Here is a 15,003-nt window from a genome sequence, read left to right on the forward strand (position 1 = left end):
ACACATTCGCATTGGTTCTATTCGTATTTGTTTTGTGCTAATTTTGTCAAAGAAGTGCGGCTATTTTAAATTTAACTGTGCAGGGCGCAATACAACAAAAAACACATTACGAACCGCTTCAGAAAAGTTTAGAAAGATGCCAATTTTTGAGATCTTATTAGGTCATTTTCTGAATTACAGACAAATACATTTGTATTTGTAAGAAATGTATGTAGACAAACCAAGCGTGATGATGATGTAACTGTAGCACATGGAAAAATTTCAACGGTCAGACTTGGGACTTTTCTTTCCCTTGCAATGCATCAGAGCATTCACGTTCACGCATTGTGACGTAACATCACGCCACTGTCGGTTCTGCGCTCTGATTGGTCGAGAGCAAGTGGTCTCATTCTGCGAAGGAAAAGAAAATCAACATTCAGCATTGCTGGGATCTAAAATAATGAAGGTTTTGATAATAAAGCGGTGTTTTGAATATGTTTTAGGAGTGAAGTTGTAATTATTAACCACTCCACGTGTACAGCAGCTAAGTATTAATGAGATATTAATTTGTAGTGTTTTGGAGAGAGCTTTTTAGAAGTGTTAATGAATTATTCTGTCAGATAATCAAATATTGTTTTGTTTAAAATTGTTACAAGTATATTGTTTGGAATTGCAGGAGATATAAACTCCTTATATACTGTGAGTTTACCTTACATAATAATTGGCCGCAAGGCTAGAGCCAAAAAAACTAATTTTACAAGAAAACAAAAATTTGTTTTGCCATCATGGATTTGGCATCTTATATGTGGGGAAAAGAGACTGTTGATGATGCGATTGAGGCAGTTGATGTCAACGACATTGATCAGAATGATTTCTCAGCTCTTAACAACATTTCTGAGAGCCTGATTTCAGGACAAGAGCTAATGGAGCACAATTGGATGGCCGAAATTGATGGTAAGATTTCATACCGTCAAATAGTTTCAAATAAAGTACTGTTATCAATTTTCCATTTCTTATTTGAACGTCATTTATTTTTTCAGTAGCCTCGAATTCATTATGTTGTGGCAAACAAATTGTTGTTTGATCATCGCATAGAACTACTCTGGTCATAGCTGCTAATAACAGTTTAAAACACTTTTTCACTACTTACTGCTTTTTAAATGTTGTTTGCGTTTCCTTGACAATAATAAGACTCTGATTATTTATTGTTTTGCTTGTCGATTTATATTTCAGAAAAATATTGGTTTCAACTAGCTTGGATAACACAGGACAGGTAGCATTGTCTGATTATTTCTATAAACTATCAATTCCAAAATGTTATAGTTTTCTGTATATTCTCTCACACTGTTTATTTTTGTTACTCAGATTTGATCCAAGGTATACACAGTGAGAAGCAAGCAGAAATTGAGCTATCCAATTCTGAGGTGTCCGGTACTGTGGGACGACAATCTCTAAACGATCTCCTAAATGCAGCACCTGCCCCAAGCCCCCTTAGTATCAAGGAAAATGTTTCAAATTTACCGAGTACGAGTTCTCCGCCGAAAGTTGGTCAATATCTCTTGCCACCTTCAACACCCCCAGAAACCAAACCACCAATACCTAAGGTGCGTACATTTTTCAGAAGCACGGTTCTTTTTTTTACAAGCTTTTTCATCAAAGTTTACACTTTTTTTAATAGCATTTTTGTTGAATCCCACTCTATGTTTATTTGGCTGGTTTCTATCCAATGTCGCTGCAGCTTGTTTTAGCCATGTTCCATCAACTTTTTGTAACCGTTACAACCCTTTTTTGTCAGATTCCAGAGGTACCAACAGCAACTGTTGCACCAATACGGTACCAATCCGAAGTAAGGCAGATATCGCCTGTCAATCAACACCCCCAAGTTCAAACAGTGCAACAGCAGCAGTCAAACAGTCCTAATCTGCAAGCACTCCTAATGTCCCCCAATGGGCAACAACAACAGACTATTGGAATTATTCCACAGACTGTTGTACCTACCCAAACCTTGACATCAACACCAATTACGGTACAATTTTTCATGAAAAAAATCTGTACTAGCAAATTTTAAAAATCTGTTCTAGCAAATTTTAAAAATCTATACTAGCAAGTTTTGTCTGGCAATAAAAATATGGCTATGACCCTTCTTAAAACAAGGATTTTTTTACAAATACTAAATGAGAACATTTGGGAAACTTACATTTTAAGTTAAGCTATGGGTTTCAAAATAACCTTGGTTGTATTTTTTTATGCAGCTTCCAGTTATCGCAGCATCACCACCAAGCCAGTCGCAAGCCCAAATGCAGGCAATTTTGGCAACACTACAGAATAATAAACAATTACAAGACCAACTCATCTTGCAACAGCAGGCTGCATCTCCAAATACAGCTCAGATCACTTCACTTAACCTCACCCCTGTCCCCTCCCCGACAAGAATCTCAGAATCCCCACCAGTTGCACAAACAGTGAGTATTCAAGATTTTTTCCATTCTCTCAGACCTTTTTGATTGAAAATTCTCTATGTCAACAGACATTGCAAGGAAATACCTTTATAGCATCGATGCCTATGGTGGTTGATGGAGGAAAACTGACTATTCAACGGTTGGTACTTTCAAGGCTTGGCTGAAATTAATCTGTTTAAAAGTGGTCTTAATTACAAATTGTTTGTTATACTATAGGTTGCCTTCTACTTCAAAAGTAGAATCAAAGCAAACCCAGCAAAAACCGAGGTCATCTCACAATGCTATTGAAAAGCGATACAGGTATACTGTAAATGTCGTATTTAAGAAAAATTTTGTTTGTAAATTTATGATAACCATTCTTCGTTTGGCAGGTCTTCAATTAATGACAAGATTATAGAGCTGAAAGATCTTCTGATTGGCCCAGAAGCAAAACTCAACAAAGCCGCCGTGTTAAAGAAAGCAATTGATTACATAAAGTTTCTTTCAAATGTCAATCGGAGGTTAAAAGCAGAAAATCGGCTGTTAAAGAAACACTACTTGGAATCTAATGACAAGTGTAAGAAAAGTTCTTCTTTCCATACGTATAAACATGCTTACAGACAGATGCGGATAATATTTAGACTTTTAATTGGCCAAGCTTTTTTATGCACTTAACCAGATTAAGTGATTGGCCAGACCTTTTCCTGACAAGTAGTAGACTTGTAATTCACATTACCTGCATCAAGTAACTATGCAATTGCATGAAATATGTTATAAACCAATGTGCAACTAACTAGGGATGCGCCGAGCCAGAACCTGAGTACTCGGTACCGAGCATCGCTGTTTTTGATGCTCGGTGCTCGGCCGAGCAGTTACACGAACAGACCCGAGCATTAAATTTGCATATTCATGCCTTGCTAGCATACGTAACTAGTGTTCGAAAGGGTGTCTATGAACAAAAACGAATCATTTTTCAAATGTTATAGATGGTGGAAAAACGTGTACTTCTGGGGCTTGTACAGCTTAATACACCGCTGGTGATGTAAAAGACCTTGTAGAGCTAATACGTAGAAAGGGGATTTTTGTGACATCATAATGCACCGAGCATTAACGAGAGATGCTCGGTGCTCGACCAAACAGAACGTTTGCAGTTTTGGCACATCCCTACAACTAACCACATTTTTAGCAGTGTGAAGCATGCTACAAAAAAGTGATTTTTTTACCTGAGTTTAATGAATGCATTTTAAACTATAAAAGATGTTGTATAAATAAATGTGGTTAAAAGAGGAAAGGGGGAAAGGGGTAACATAGAAAATAATAATTTGCAAATCTTGTCATTGACCAAATGGACATACAGGATGATGTGAACTGATGGTGATGAAAACGTCAAATATATGTTTTCTTGTCTATAGTATCGATACGAGATCTGGTTAAAAGTGACATCAACCTTCTTGACGATGATAACTGTGATCTTCCATTTCCAAGCTCAATGCAAACTCCACCCCACTCTGATCCTGATTCACCAGGACTCCCATTAATGAGTGAGTTCGACTCCCAGGCTTCCCAGAGCATCGATGAACTGTTGACTGGGAATGAAGTACAGGTAGGTTTGTGGTTGTTCAGTACTGATGTTTGAATTTTTATTCAGATTTTTTTGACAAATTTGATTTGGTAAAATTTTAAATCACAATAATACATGAAAAATGCTTTTGACTTACAATTATATGACAAGAAGTTGTAAAAAAAGATTTTTATTTTGCCTATTTACAGGCACTGTCAGTCTTTAAAATCATATAGAAATAGAATAGAAATACTGGTGTTCATTGTGTCTAAAAAGCAATGAATTTTAATTTTTTGAGTTTGAATAAAATAACCTTGAGAAATATTTTTTTGTCACAGTACTTTTTAAAAATATAGTTAACATCTAATTTTTTTCTGCAGCAAAAACACACCTTCTTGGCCAGCTTATTTATGGTGGCTAAATCTGTACATGCTTGCTTTAACTCTAAATTTTACAAGGTCAAAATTTTTTACAGCAACGAAATGAGCGCAATACAATGAGCACGACATCCACCACAACAGCAGGATTACTTGATAGAAGTCGGGCAGCGCTCTGTGTTTTTATGTTCACTTGCCTTATTCTTAACCCAACCAATTCTTTGCTCCGAGCTTTTGCCCCTAACAGTGGCCAAACTTCTCATCAAACCGACCATGTTATAGTTGGTAAGTAAAATGTATGTTATGAACGAGAAGTAAAAAACTAAAATCTAACTTTTTCTCAGTTTTTTGGCACCAGAAAGTCAACAAAATTTTTGTAATTTTGAACATTTTTACATAAGACTCAGTCAGAAACTAAAATTCAAAAAATATCATATATCTTAAAACGTTTTATTTAACTTTAATGATTTATCCAATTTTATTCAAAATGCTATGAAATAGTTACACCAAAGATCAATAATTTTGTTAAATGCTAGTAAAAACAACTAACAATTTTAAAGGTCGATCGGTATTGGGTCTCGACATTTCAACATTGACATCGGATGGTTGGTGGGATTGGATGTTTCCTACTCTAATTGCTTGGTTTGTGAATGGATTTATATCTCTCGCTATACTGTGGAAACTGCTAGTATCTGGTGAACCATTGACTGAAGCCAACTCAAAATCCTCAACCAGATATTGGAGGCATCGAAAACAAGCAGAAAAAGATCTAGCAAAGGTATATATACAGTAAACCTTGGTTAATCCAGACCCGTTTGTACCCAAAAAATGTCCTGAATAGGTAAAGATCCGGATTAACCGATGTCGATTAGTTAAACTTACCACATTAAAATACATTTGTAGTTTGTGCCTCAAGTTTTGTCCGAATTAGACGAAGATCCCGATTAACTAATGTCGATTAGTTAAAGCCTTTCCACATTACAAATCATTTGTACCTCAAGTTTTGTCCCAATTAGGTGAAGATCCAGATTAACTGGACCCAATTAACCAAGGTTTCATATACATTCTGTGTTGTGCTAATGCAAGAGTTGATTTAGTTAATTAATAACTTACTGCATAAACATTTGTTTGCACAAATATGTTTACAAACAAATTAATATCTACCTATATTTTCATGTAGCACAACTATGTTGCCGCTGACTACCAGCTGCGCCAAAGCCTTCACGCCATTGGTCGTCCCCTTCCAACATCGAAGTTTGATCAGTGGTGTGCGCTCATGTGGAACTTGTTTCGTCTCGGACTTGGTGTAACCAGATTTGGTCCATGGTTGGCTCGATACAAAAGTCAGCTTTCTGTCAGAAACTCAGCTCGCGATGCAGCACAAGTTTACCATAAACTTGACCAACTCCATTTAACAGGTATAACTATGTAAATAAATCAAATGTTAGAGATCGACGAAGGTAACTAATTATCCAGCAAAACGGACATGGCATTTTTTATGCCTTCTTAAAATGTAAAATTACCAAATTTTTTAGTGACCAGAAAAACTGCCGTTTAATATTTGGTGTTGTTTTGTCATGTGAATATATCCAGACAACCCATCAACATTAGTACATTTAAACAGAAAAACAACCTAATTCTCTGTGTTATGTTATGGTTATAAGTAGGGATGTGCCAAAACTACAAGTGTTCTGTTTGGTCGAGCACCAAGCATCTCATGTTAACGCTCGGACGTCACAAACATTCCCTATTAGACACAAGTTTTAGTATTACAAGGTCACTGACGTCACCAGCGGTGTATTAAGCTGCCACTGAAGTACGCGTTTTTTTCACAATTATAACGCATTTGAATAAACAGTCATTTTTGTTCCTGTATACCCTTTCAAACAAAATTTTTGGATGTTAGCATGAATATGCAAGTTTCGTGCTCGGGTCAGTTTGTGCAACTGCTAGGCCGAGCACCGAGCACCAAAAACAGCAATGCTCGGTACCGAGTACTCGGGTTCTGGCTCGGCTTGGCCCATCCCTAGTTATAAGTTTACCTTGCAACTTGGCATTGCAGCCAGTACAGTAAAAACTTGTTCATTATTGAAAGAAAGTTTTGTAAAACTGAAGTAATTTTGTTGCAGGAAAGATTGAAGGTAGTAAGGTGATTGGATTTGTTTACTCTTTGAGTTCCATTAACTTGTGTGAAGTGGCTGGATGGAAGACCACCCCACCTGGCATTGCATCAAGTATTTATGCCACGACAGCCATCAGAATGAAAAAGACCGCGCCCAGGATCCTAAAATGGACTTTTGTAAGTGGGAAAAATGAAATAAAAATGTGCCGATTAAAAGGGAAAATTGTTTAAAAATAGTGAAAAACTCTAAAAGTTGACAAAATGGCACAATTAGACTGAAAGATAATAAAACATTTAAGGTAAAAATGCAATTATTAAAAAAATAGCAAAATTTTAGTTTAAAAAACAAATGAAAATTGATCATTTACTCTCCTACTCCAAACAAAACAGCAAAATTTGTTGATTGTTGATGTTGATTTACCTAATGCATGGCAAGATTTTTAAATATGCATTACAATTCTTGTGGCATCGAACATAGTAGGTAAGGCATGGCCTTTCTGCCTGTTACTCCCAACAAACTTATGTGCCATGGGAAGGCGACGCTAGCCAATATATCTTGTCATGACTGTCACTTATGAGACCTTGTAGGTAAAAACAGTGTGTGTGTGCACTGTCTGAAGCTTATCATTTATTGGATTGATGCTTTTACATTACATTTCTTTTTTTAGAGATACTTTCTCAGTAAGAGTCGAAAGGTGATGGCAAACCACACTGATGCTTCAGACGAACTGCGATGGCTCTGTCACCCACTGGGACATCGATTTGTTGTCGACGAAACTTGGTCGAATGAATCTGAAAGTGAAGAAGAAGACGAAGTAAATATCAACTTCACAACAGTAGCTGACAAAAGTAAGCTTCGAATATAATCTGTCATGCAATAATAGTATGCTGGGCAAACTAAAGGCATATGCTTTATATACGAATGTGCCAGGATCGCTGGTCTGCATTGGCACTTCAGGGCTGATCCCAGTCATTTATCTGTGTCTTAAATGATTTGTCATTGTAACTTTTTGCAGAAATTTAGTGATTTTTGGCAAAATGTTTCCTTGGCCAATGATGAAACTTGTAGCAATTTTCACCTGCATCAAAAATATTTTTTTCAAAACAGGCAAAAGCATCATTCATATACTATGCATAGGTTTTTTAGTTTGATACATGCTGTTGCATAACTTTTCATTTTTTAGTACTTTTTTAGTATTCTTGGTAGAGTATTCTAAAGTCTAAAGATTGCAAAATGTTGCAGACTGTAGGCATTACAAGGAGAAAAAATCCTAACAGCCCTTTAAAACTGGCCGATTTTTTTTCCAGCTGACCCCTTGTCACATGCTGCATACAACTTTCGACAAACAATGCTGCAAAAAGCAGCTTACACTCTCGTTAACCCAACTGAAATTGACGAAGATACACTTGATCAACATAGAAACGGCGACAAAAAGGCTCGAAGAAAGTCTAAACTAAATACACCCTCACATGAAGCACTTCAGTATCTGCAATTGGTCTCAGAATGCACAGAAAGTATGAGAATTAAAAATTTTGCAATGATATTTTTTAAACTGTTGTGTTATATGGTAGAGCTACTAACACCATATGTTTCTCCTGATCCAAAAGTGCTTAATTTTCGATAGGTGGCGTAAAGAGCTGAATTATTTATTTAGCGGCTATAAATGGGTTGGGCTGGGAAATATTTACATAAAATTTTTACATTAGTAACTAATTTTTTGGGTTAGTTTTATTGAATTTTAAGTGCTAACACCTTACCCCAACCCTAATAGCCCTAACCGTTAGCATTTTTTGAGATATACCGTTTTAAATGAAAAAAGTGCTCTTTGCGCCACCTGTCGAAAATTATGCACTTTTGGATCAGGAGAAACGTATGGTGTTAGTAGCTCTACCGTGTTATATATGCAGTCAAATATGTTAATTTTTCGGTTTTAAGTAGCTTTTTTGTGTTGCAGATATCTTAAAGATCGATGAAAGATATGATTCAGAGTGCAGATTTTGGTGGGCGGTTACATCTATTGCTGCCTATTGGTTACTTGGTGATGAAAAATCTGCTTCTGAATTATACCAGACTGTGGAAAGACCACCCAAAAAGCTTATGGACACCAAGTGAGTGGCCACTTTGGCCACATGTGCTTAAGTCAATGTTGTTATGAGTTTTTTTTTTTTTTGGATCCTGCATGTTGATGTTGCAAAAATTTTGGTAATGGGTACCTAGCCAGACAGAACTTAACTTGGGTAAGCTAAAACATGTAAAAAAAAGTCCTTCCCGTGGGACTTCTGTCAGGTTGACTGTCTCATGTATACATACGTTGTACACTTATTATAGGCTTTAAATGTAGCCACGGGGTCCATTGAGTTGAAATTTTAAAATACCAACAAGAAACTCACTACAAACAACTGCTTGAAGTTTCAGCACATTAGGGGTTTTATTGCTGATCTAAAGGACTGTTAAACCCGAAAACGAATATTTTAAGGTTTAGGGGTGAAAAATGGGTGAATCCAACTAAAATTTACAAAATCTTTTAACATACTTTACAACGCACCAACCAACAAAGTATAAAACTCATTAATTGTGTGCTTTTCCAGAAATCCACTTCCCAGAGCATTGATGTGGTCATTTGTTGCAAGACGTGACTTCATGATACTGGAAGAAGAGATTGTCAAAAATCCATCAATTGTTAATCAGCTATCCCCATCGTTCCAAGTAGTTTCGCAGAGGTGTGCCCAGGCCACTAAACTGCTAAAACAAAGCTTAATGAACCAGCAAGACCGAAACCCAACTACTGCTGTAAGTGTACAGTAGCATGCATGGATGTTTTCATCTAACAATCTTGCATTTAAAAATTACTTTAGCTACAAAGCAGTATATGAAAGTTGAGTGACTTCACATGTTAAGAAAGCATTAAGCCAGCATGTTGCAGTTATTGTGTTTTTTAGCAGATCTCTTTATTAGGATAATCTACCATCCAAGTCCTGTATTGAGTGCAGTTTGGACAATTCTGATCTGTAACCACTCCATTTCTCAATCTGTTTTATGAGATTAACCAAAACACTACCTTAACTAGAGCATAGGATACATTTTTTATGAATCTGCATACAGTAAATCAGTGGTTCCCAAACTTTATCTGCTCGCGTACCATTTTTTGGGTTCATGCAGCGTTCTCGTACCACCTACAATAATTGTCAGAAAACTCCAGAATTCGCAAATAAAAAATGATGGACAAAATGTTTAATGAATAAAAATGTTACTAAACTTTACTAACTAACTTTACCTTAGTAACTTTAGCCTTTAGTAACCAAAGGCTCGTAAATATTAAACAAAAATTAGTCAAACTTTTACCGCCCTGGCTACAGTGCCACTGTTAACACAACTAGTAGCATATTACAAAATCTGACTTTAAGGATTTATTACGTCGTAATAACAGATTCATAACGTCATAATACACCTATTTCGTCACAAAGAAAGCCTGCTTTACAGTTCGATGCGTCAATCAATACACCAAGGAATTAGAATTTAGTAGGGATACACCAAGGAAATTTTATATAGTATGAAATTTCACGCTCTACGTAACTTGTGTAAATTAAAATAGTTATCACTAGAAGATCATTTGCGATCGTTTGGTGTGAACTGAATAAGTTGCTCGCGTACCACCTTGGAGACCTTCACGTACCACTAGTGGTACGCGTACCATAGTTTGGGAACCACTGCAGTAAATCATACTTTGTATTTATCCAGATTTATTACATACCATTATCATCCGTGTCTTGAAAACAGGAAAATAATTAAAATTTATGCCATTATGTTGAAGTTCCTAGTATGCTTTGATATGTTTTACTCTACAGCACAGAAGTAGTTGATCACTCTTAGCACATAGCAAGCACTTGTGTTCACAGGGAAAGATATCCTATAAAGGTCATACTCTATTAACACAATGTTGCTGTTGACTGTGCATTGTAGTTGCATTGCACTGACATATGTTGTTGATGTGCAGTGTATCAACAGTGCAATATCAACTCGCAACTCTAGCTTCAAACCAATTTAGATGCAGAGTAAAAAACTGAAATATCAAGCAGTCCATAACGATAAGCAGATGCAGCTTAAGCTAGAGGCCGGAAATAACATTTATTTAGTTCTGAAGCACTTGGCCTTGTTGTAAATATGTTTTGAAACTGTTGGCACCGCTGCAGGCCATTTGCCTTTGCCAAATGAATGATGTTTTTTTATCACAGTTTTTTATGCAGGCATATATTTCAAACATAGCACACTTTTTGCTGGAGACTTTATTAACAAACCTGATACACAACAAGTCATGTGCGTTTACAGTCTTACTTGTCTGCTTGACAGGCTTTCCATATGATCGCATGTGAATGGCTGCTAGCCACGAGAACTGGTATGTGGGAGTGTACAATGTGTGCTGATGGCATCACCAGACGAGCACCCGTGGAACAGCTGTCTGGTTTCGAAGCCGATTTGAACCTTTTGCGAATAATAGCAACTAAGATACCAGCGACACAATCAAAGGTACATTTGGCTAACAAATTTTTATGACTGGTGTAGCCATTGACGTTTACAGGAATATTTAATAAAAATGCAAATTTGTCATAATGTAAAATAACATATGTTATGATGGTTCATTTCCACCATATTTTGTACAGATATACTTGCATGAAGCGACCTTGCGTATGATGGCGGGAGCTTGTCCAACCAAGACGCATCTGCTTCTTAACAGCACTTTGCGGAGGCGTCACCATTCAAAGAGTATGATAATTCGATTTTAACCCCATTAAATGTAAATGTTTTTTTCTAAATGATCATTTGCAGATGATTCGGAGACGAACGATCCACCGCAACCTGGTGCAAGAGAGCAGGTCGCTGCTGCCCGGCTGGCTGCCAAATATCTGCCCCAGTCTTTAGTTACATCTGGTGGGAAGGAAGTAATGTTACGGGACGCCCTAGCTAAAATGGAGATTCTTGGGGATAAAAAGGGCGTGAAAGAGTGCAGAAAAATGTTAATTCAGTGCGACGATCAAGTTCAAGTTTCTGCTGCTTAAGATATTTCTCTTTTCTTTTCTTTGGCAATTGCTTATTTAACACTTGTGTCGAGTTTTGTTGTAAATACAGATGTTTCGTTTTTTGCCATTTTATTGGTTTTTGTGCACCTTGAGATACTACACGTTCATAGAGGTACAGCTAGAAGTCAAAACAGGTCTTCGTTCAACAAGTTAATTTAATACCTTCTCATGATATTTTTGATTCCAATTTAACTTGGCGTTGCAGTTAATAACAAAAGAAAACAGAAGTTACATAAGAAAAAGCTACAGGTTGGTGGGAAAAATAGCTTGCTCGATACGCTTGGTTGGTTTTTGGCGGGAATTATTTCGCGAAAATCTCGAAGTTGGTTTTGTTGTTAAGTTACTTGTAAAAATGTTTGTTGGCATTTGATTTTTGAAAGCAAGTGTTTATAGTTTACAAGGAATTAATATACTTAATATCAGGTCAGTTGGTTAGGTGGTTGGTGACTACAGTTTTCGAAAAAGGGGCTCGTGAAAAATCCAAGTTGTCCTTGAAAGTTTTGACAAAAAATGTTTAATCAAGTTAACGATTTTCAATAAACTGTGATTTAAAAGTTTAACAATTCTTGTTGCCCTGGACGAAAATGACAAATAGTTTGTGAATAATATATTAATTTAGCAAAAAAGCCTTAAATTAGTTTTAAAACTGCTTTAGGTATTATAAAACTATAAATATAGGAATAGGATAGAACTAGAAGTTTTTCTAATGTTCTTTTTGATGAACAATAGTCCCATAAATTTATTATTAATTAAATTAAATCATCAATAACTCAATAACTGTATGTCTCATGGTTTTTTAAACATATTGTATTTAATGCAGGGGTCGGCAACCTTTTTGGCGACGCAGCCAATTTACTTGTTATTTCCCTGTTTTAATGACCTCGCGTCCCAACATTCTTTCTATATAATAGTGGTTTGTGCCAGCTGATATTGACAATAAATAGAAAGCAGAGCGTTTTTTGCATGTAAGGCTGGCTTAATTTTAAGACAATGGCATGGTAAAAACAAAAAAACAAGCAGTGTAACAGGTTTAATTGTTACTTCAATATAAAATAGCAAATTGGCTGACATGCCATGACTAGCCACCTCGCAGCCAACTTTGGGCCAGGGGTTGCCGACCCCTGTTTTAAAGAAACAAACATGTTGTGACATATTTGTATTTCTATGTATTAGAGTTAGTTGTGACTAAAATTCTGTGCTTACATTCTGCAATGAGTCAAAGACCAACTCGAAGGTCGACCAGAAATAAACCTGTGAAACAAGAACCTGAGGCGCCCTTGCAGGAGCGTCAAAATCAAACTAATAATGACCATAAATTAAAACGGAGAAAACGACAATCTGCACAGCCAGCGGAGGTGAAAAAGCAGAAGAAAACAAATAATGTTGAAGTGAAGATCAAGCAAGAGGTTGAACTTGACAAAACTCCTGAAGAAGTTGTCAATAAGACCATTACATTCAAGGGTGTGGTGCCAGTTGATGAAGAATGTATCCGATGTCAGAAAAATTATCATGTTTATGTAAATGGAGAATCTGTATACAATGCAATGCTGAATCAAACAAATGTAGGAAGAAACAACAACAAATATTACCTAATTCAACTTTTAAAACATGACAGCAAGCCACAGTACTTTACATGGTTTCGGTGGGGAAGGGTGGGAAAAATTGCTGGAACAAATCTACAGGAATTACCACTAAATAGGGCAATTGAAGTGTTTGAAAAGAAGTTTCTTGACAAGACGAAAAACCTTTGGGAAATGAGAAATTGTTTTGAAAAGTTTAATGGCAAGTATGATCTGCTAGAAATGGATTATGGCGATAACCAACTGCCTGAAAAAGTTGAACCAAAATTGCAACCGAAAATAGAGTCCAAACTTTCTAAAGAGTTGCAGGATTTAATTTCTTTGATATTTGATCAGACAGAGTTTGAAGCGAGTGTCAAAGAAATGCAATATAACATTAAAAGGGCACCACTGGGAAAGCTGAATGACAAGCAAATCAAAGCGGGGTACAGCACATTAAAAAGGCTTGAAAAATGTTTGCAAAAGAGAAACCACAAGGGCATTGTGGAGGCATGTAATGAGTTTTACACAAGGATTCCTCATGATTTTGGTATGAAAAGACCCCCAGTAATACATAGTGTGGCTGAGATGAAACCAAAACTTGAACTTTTGCAAGCCTTAAGTGACATAAAAGTTGCAATTGCTATTATTGATGAGACCAATAGCAAATGTCCTAAAGAAAACCCATTGGATTCCCACTACAGATCTCTTCAGTGTGAATTATCTGCTATGCCAAGTGATAGCCCTGAGTTTAAACTCATTCAACTTTACGCTTTAAATACTCATGCTTCAACACATAACAATTACAACCTTAAAGTGGAAAATGTGTTTTCAGTTTGTAAAAGTAAAGCTGATCAAACATTTCGAAAAGATATTGGAAACCGCATGCTTTTATGGCATGGATCAAGACTGACAAATTGGTGTAGTATTTTGCAACAAGGTTTAAGAATAGCTCCTCCAGAGGCTCCAAGTACAGGGTATATGTTCGGAAAGGGTGTATATTTTGCAGATATGGTGTCAAAATCTGCAAATTATTGCTTTGCGTCCACAAGACAATCAACAGGGTTTGTTTTACTTTGTGATGTCGCTCTTGGAAATACTTGTGATAAACTTGCAGCAGATTATGAAGCAGACAAAATGCCATCTGGATTTCATGCTACAAAGGGTCTTGGCAAAACACAACCAAATCCTGAGGAAAATTTGACTACTGATAATGGTGAGGTGGTGGTGCCTTGCGGAAAGCCTGTAACTGTTAATGAAGCAAAATCTTCTGCTTTGCTTTATAATGAATATGTTGTGTACAATGTCAACCAAATTCGCCCAAGATATTTGGTGCAGCTCCGTTTTGACTTCATGCAAGGATGGTAGCAAATCCTACTCCCTTCATTTTGGGGGGCAAGGCACAAAGGGAAATTTGCGATTTCTTTTGGATTTTTAACTTCATATTGTATTTTTGTGCAAATTTTTTCTTTTTTAATTGTTTTTTTTTTAAAATTCACCCTGTAAATTGGTTTATAGATTGTGCCCTGTATATCTTGCCCCTTATCTCTTGGCCAGTTTGTAAGTAGAAGAAAAGGTTGATTTATGTGGTCGTTTATTAGAAATTGGCCAAGAAACGCCATGGTTAAGTTTACAGAAAACTGATCTTCAAATGTATTATGAAAGTTTCCTGAACACAAGCACATTAATAGCTGTGTCGAAACTTACTAAGTTTCTAAAGAAAATTGAAATAATTCGATCATGTGGGTGACGCGTGAAAAAAAATATATGTTTTTGTTGTACGTGGTACGTTGGTTCTTTCGGCTTCGAATGCAATTTTCCTCAGGTTGTGTAATGTATAAAAACAAAAAAGTTTGATAAACGACTTCCACCTTGGCCTCTGGAAAACCGT

The 15,003-nt window shown here is 36.4% G+C and overlaps 1 protein-coding gene and 1 pseudogene across 2 annotated transcripts; both read left to right on the top strand.

Moving 5' to 3' along the window:
• Positions 1-633: 633 nt before the first annotated feature.
• On the top strand, positions 634-11,625 carry LOC145203674 (sterol regulatory element-binding protein 1-like). Its single transcript, XM_080075932.1, has 19 exons — positions 634-933; positions 1,345-1,583; positions 1,775-2,005; positions 2,232-2,441; positions 2,507-2,577; positions 2,655-2,738; positions 2,810-2,994; positions 3,830-4,020; positions 4,454-4,640; positions 4,916-5,133; positions 5,536-5,773; positions 6,485-6,654; positions 7,146-7,326; positions 7,786-7,992; positions 8,433-8,586; positions 9,067-9,268; positions 10,826-11,002; positions 11,137-11,239; positions 11,303-11,625. The coding sequence occupies exons 1-19, from the start codon at positions 765-767 to the stop codon at positions 11,530-11,532; spliced, it is 3,447 nt and encodes a 1,148-aa protein (XP_079932058.1). The 5' UTR covers positions 634-764; the 3' UTR covers positions 11,533-11,625.
• Positions 11,626-12,697: 1,072 nt separating this feature from the next.
• On the top strand, positions 12,698-14,982 carry LOC145203675 (poly [ADP-ribose] polymerase 2 pseudogene; annotated as a pseudogene). The gene has a single exon (XR_013853373.1). The product of XR_013853373.1 is annotated as a poly [ADP-ribose] polymerase 2 pseudogene (transcript).
• Positions 14,983-15,003: the final 21 nt, after the last annotated feature.

The sequence above is a fragment of the Phallusia mammillata genome, chromosome 8 (genome assembly GCF_965637545.1).
Source record: "Phallusia mammillata chromosome 8, kaPhaMamm4.hap1.1, whole genome shotgun sequence".
Classification (NCBI taxonomy): Eukaryota; Metazoa; Chordata; class Ascidiacea; order Phlebobranchia; family Ascidiidae; genus Phallusia; species Phallusia mammillata.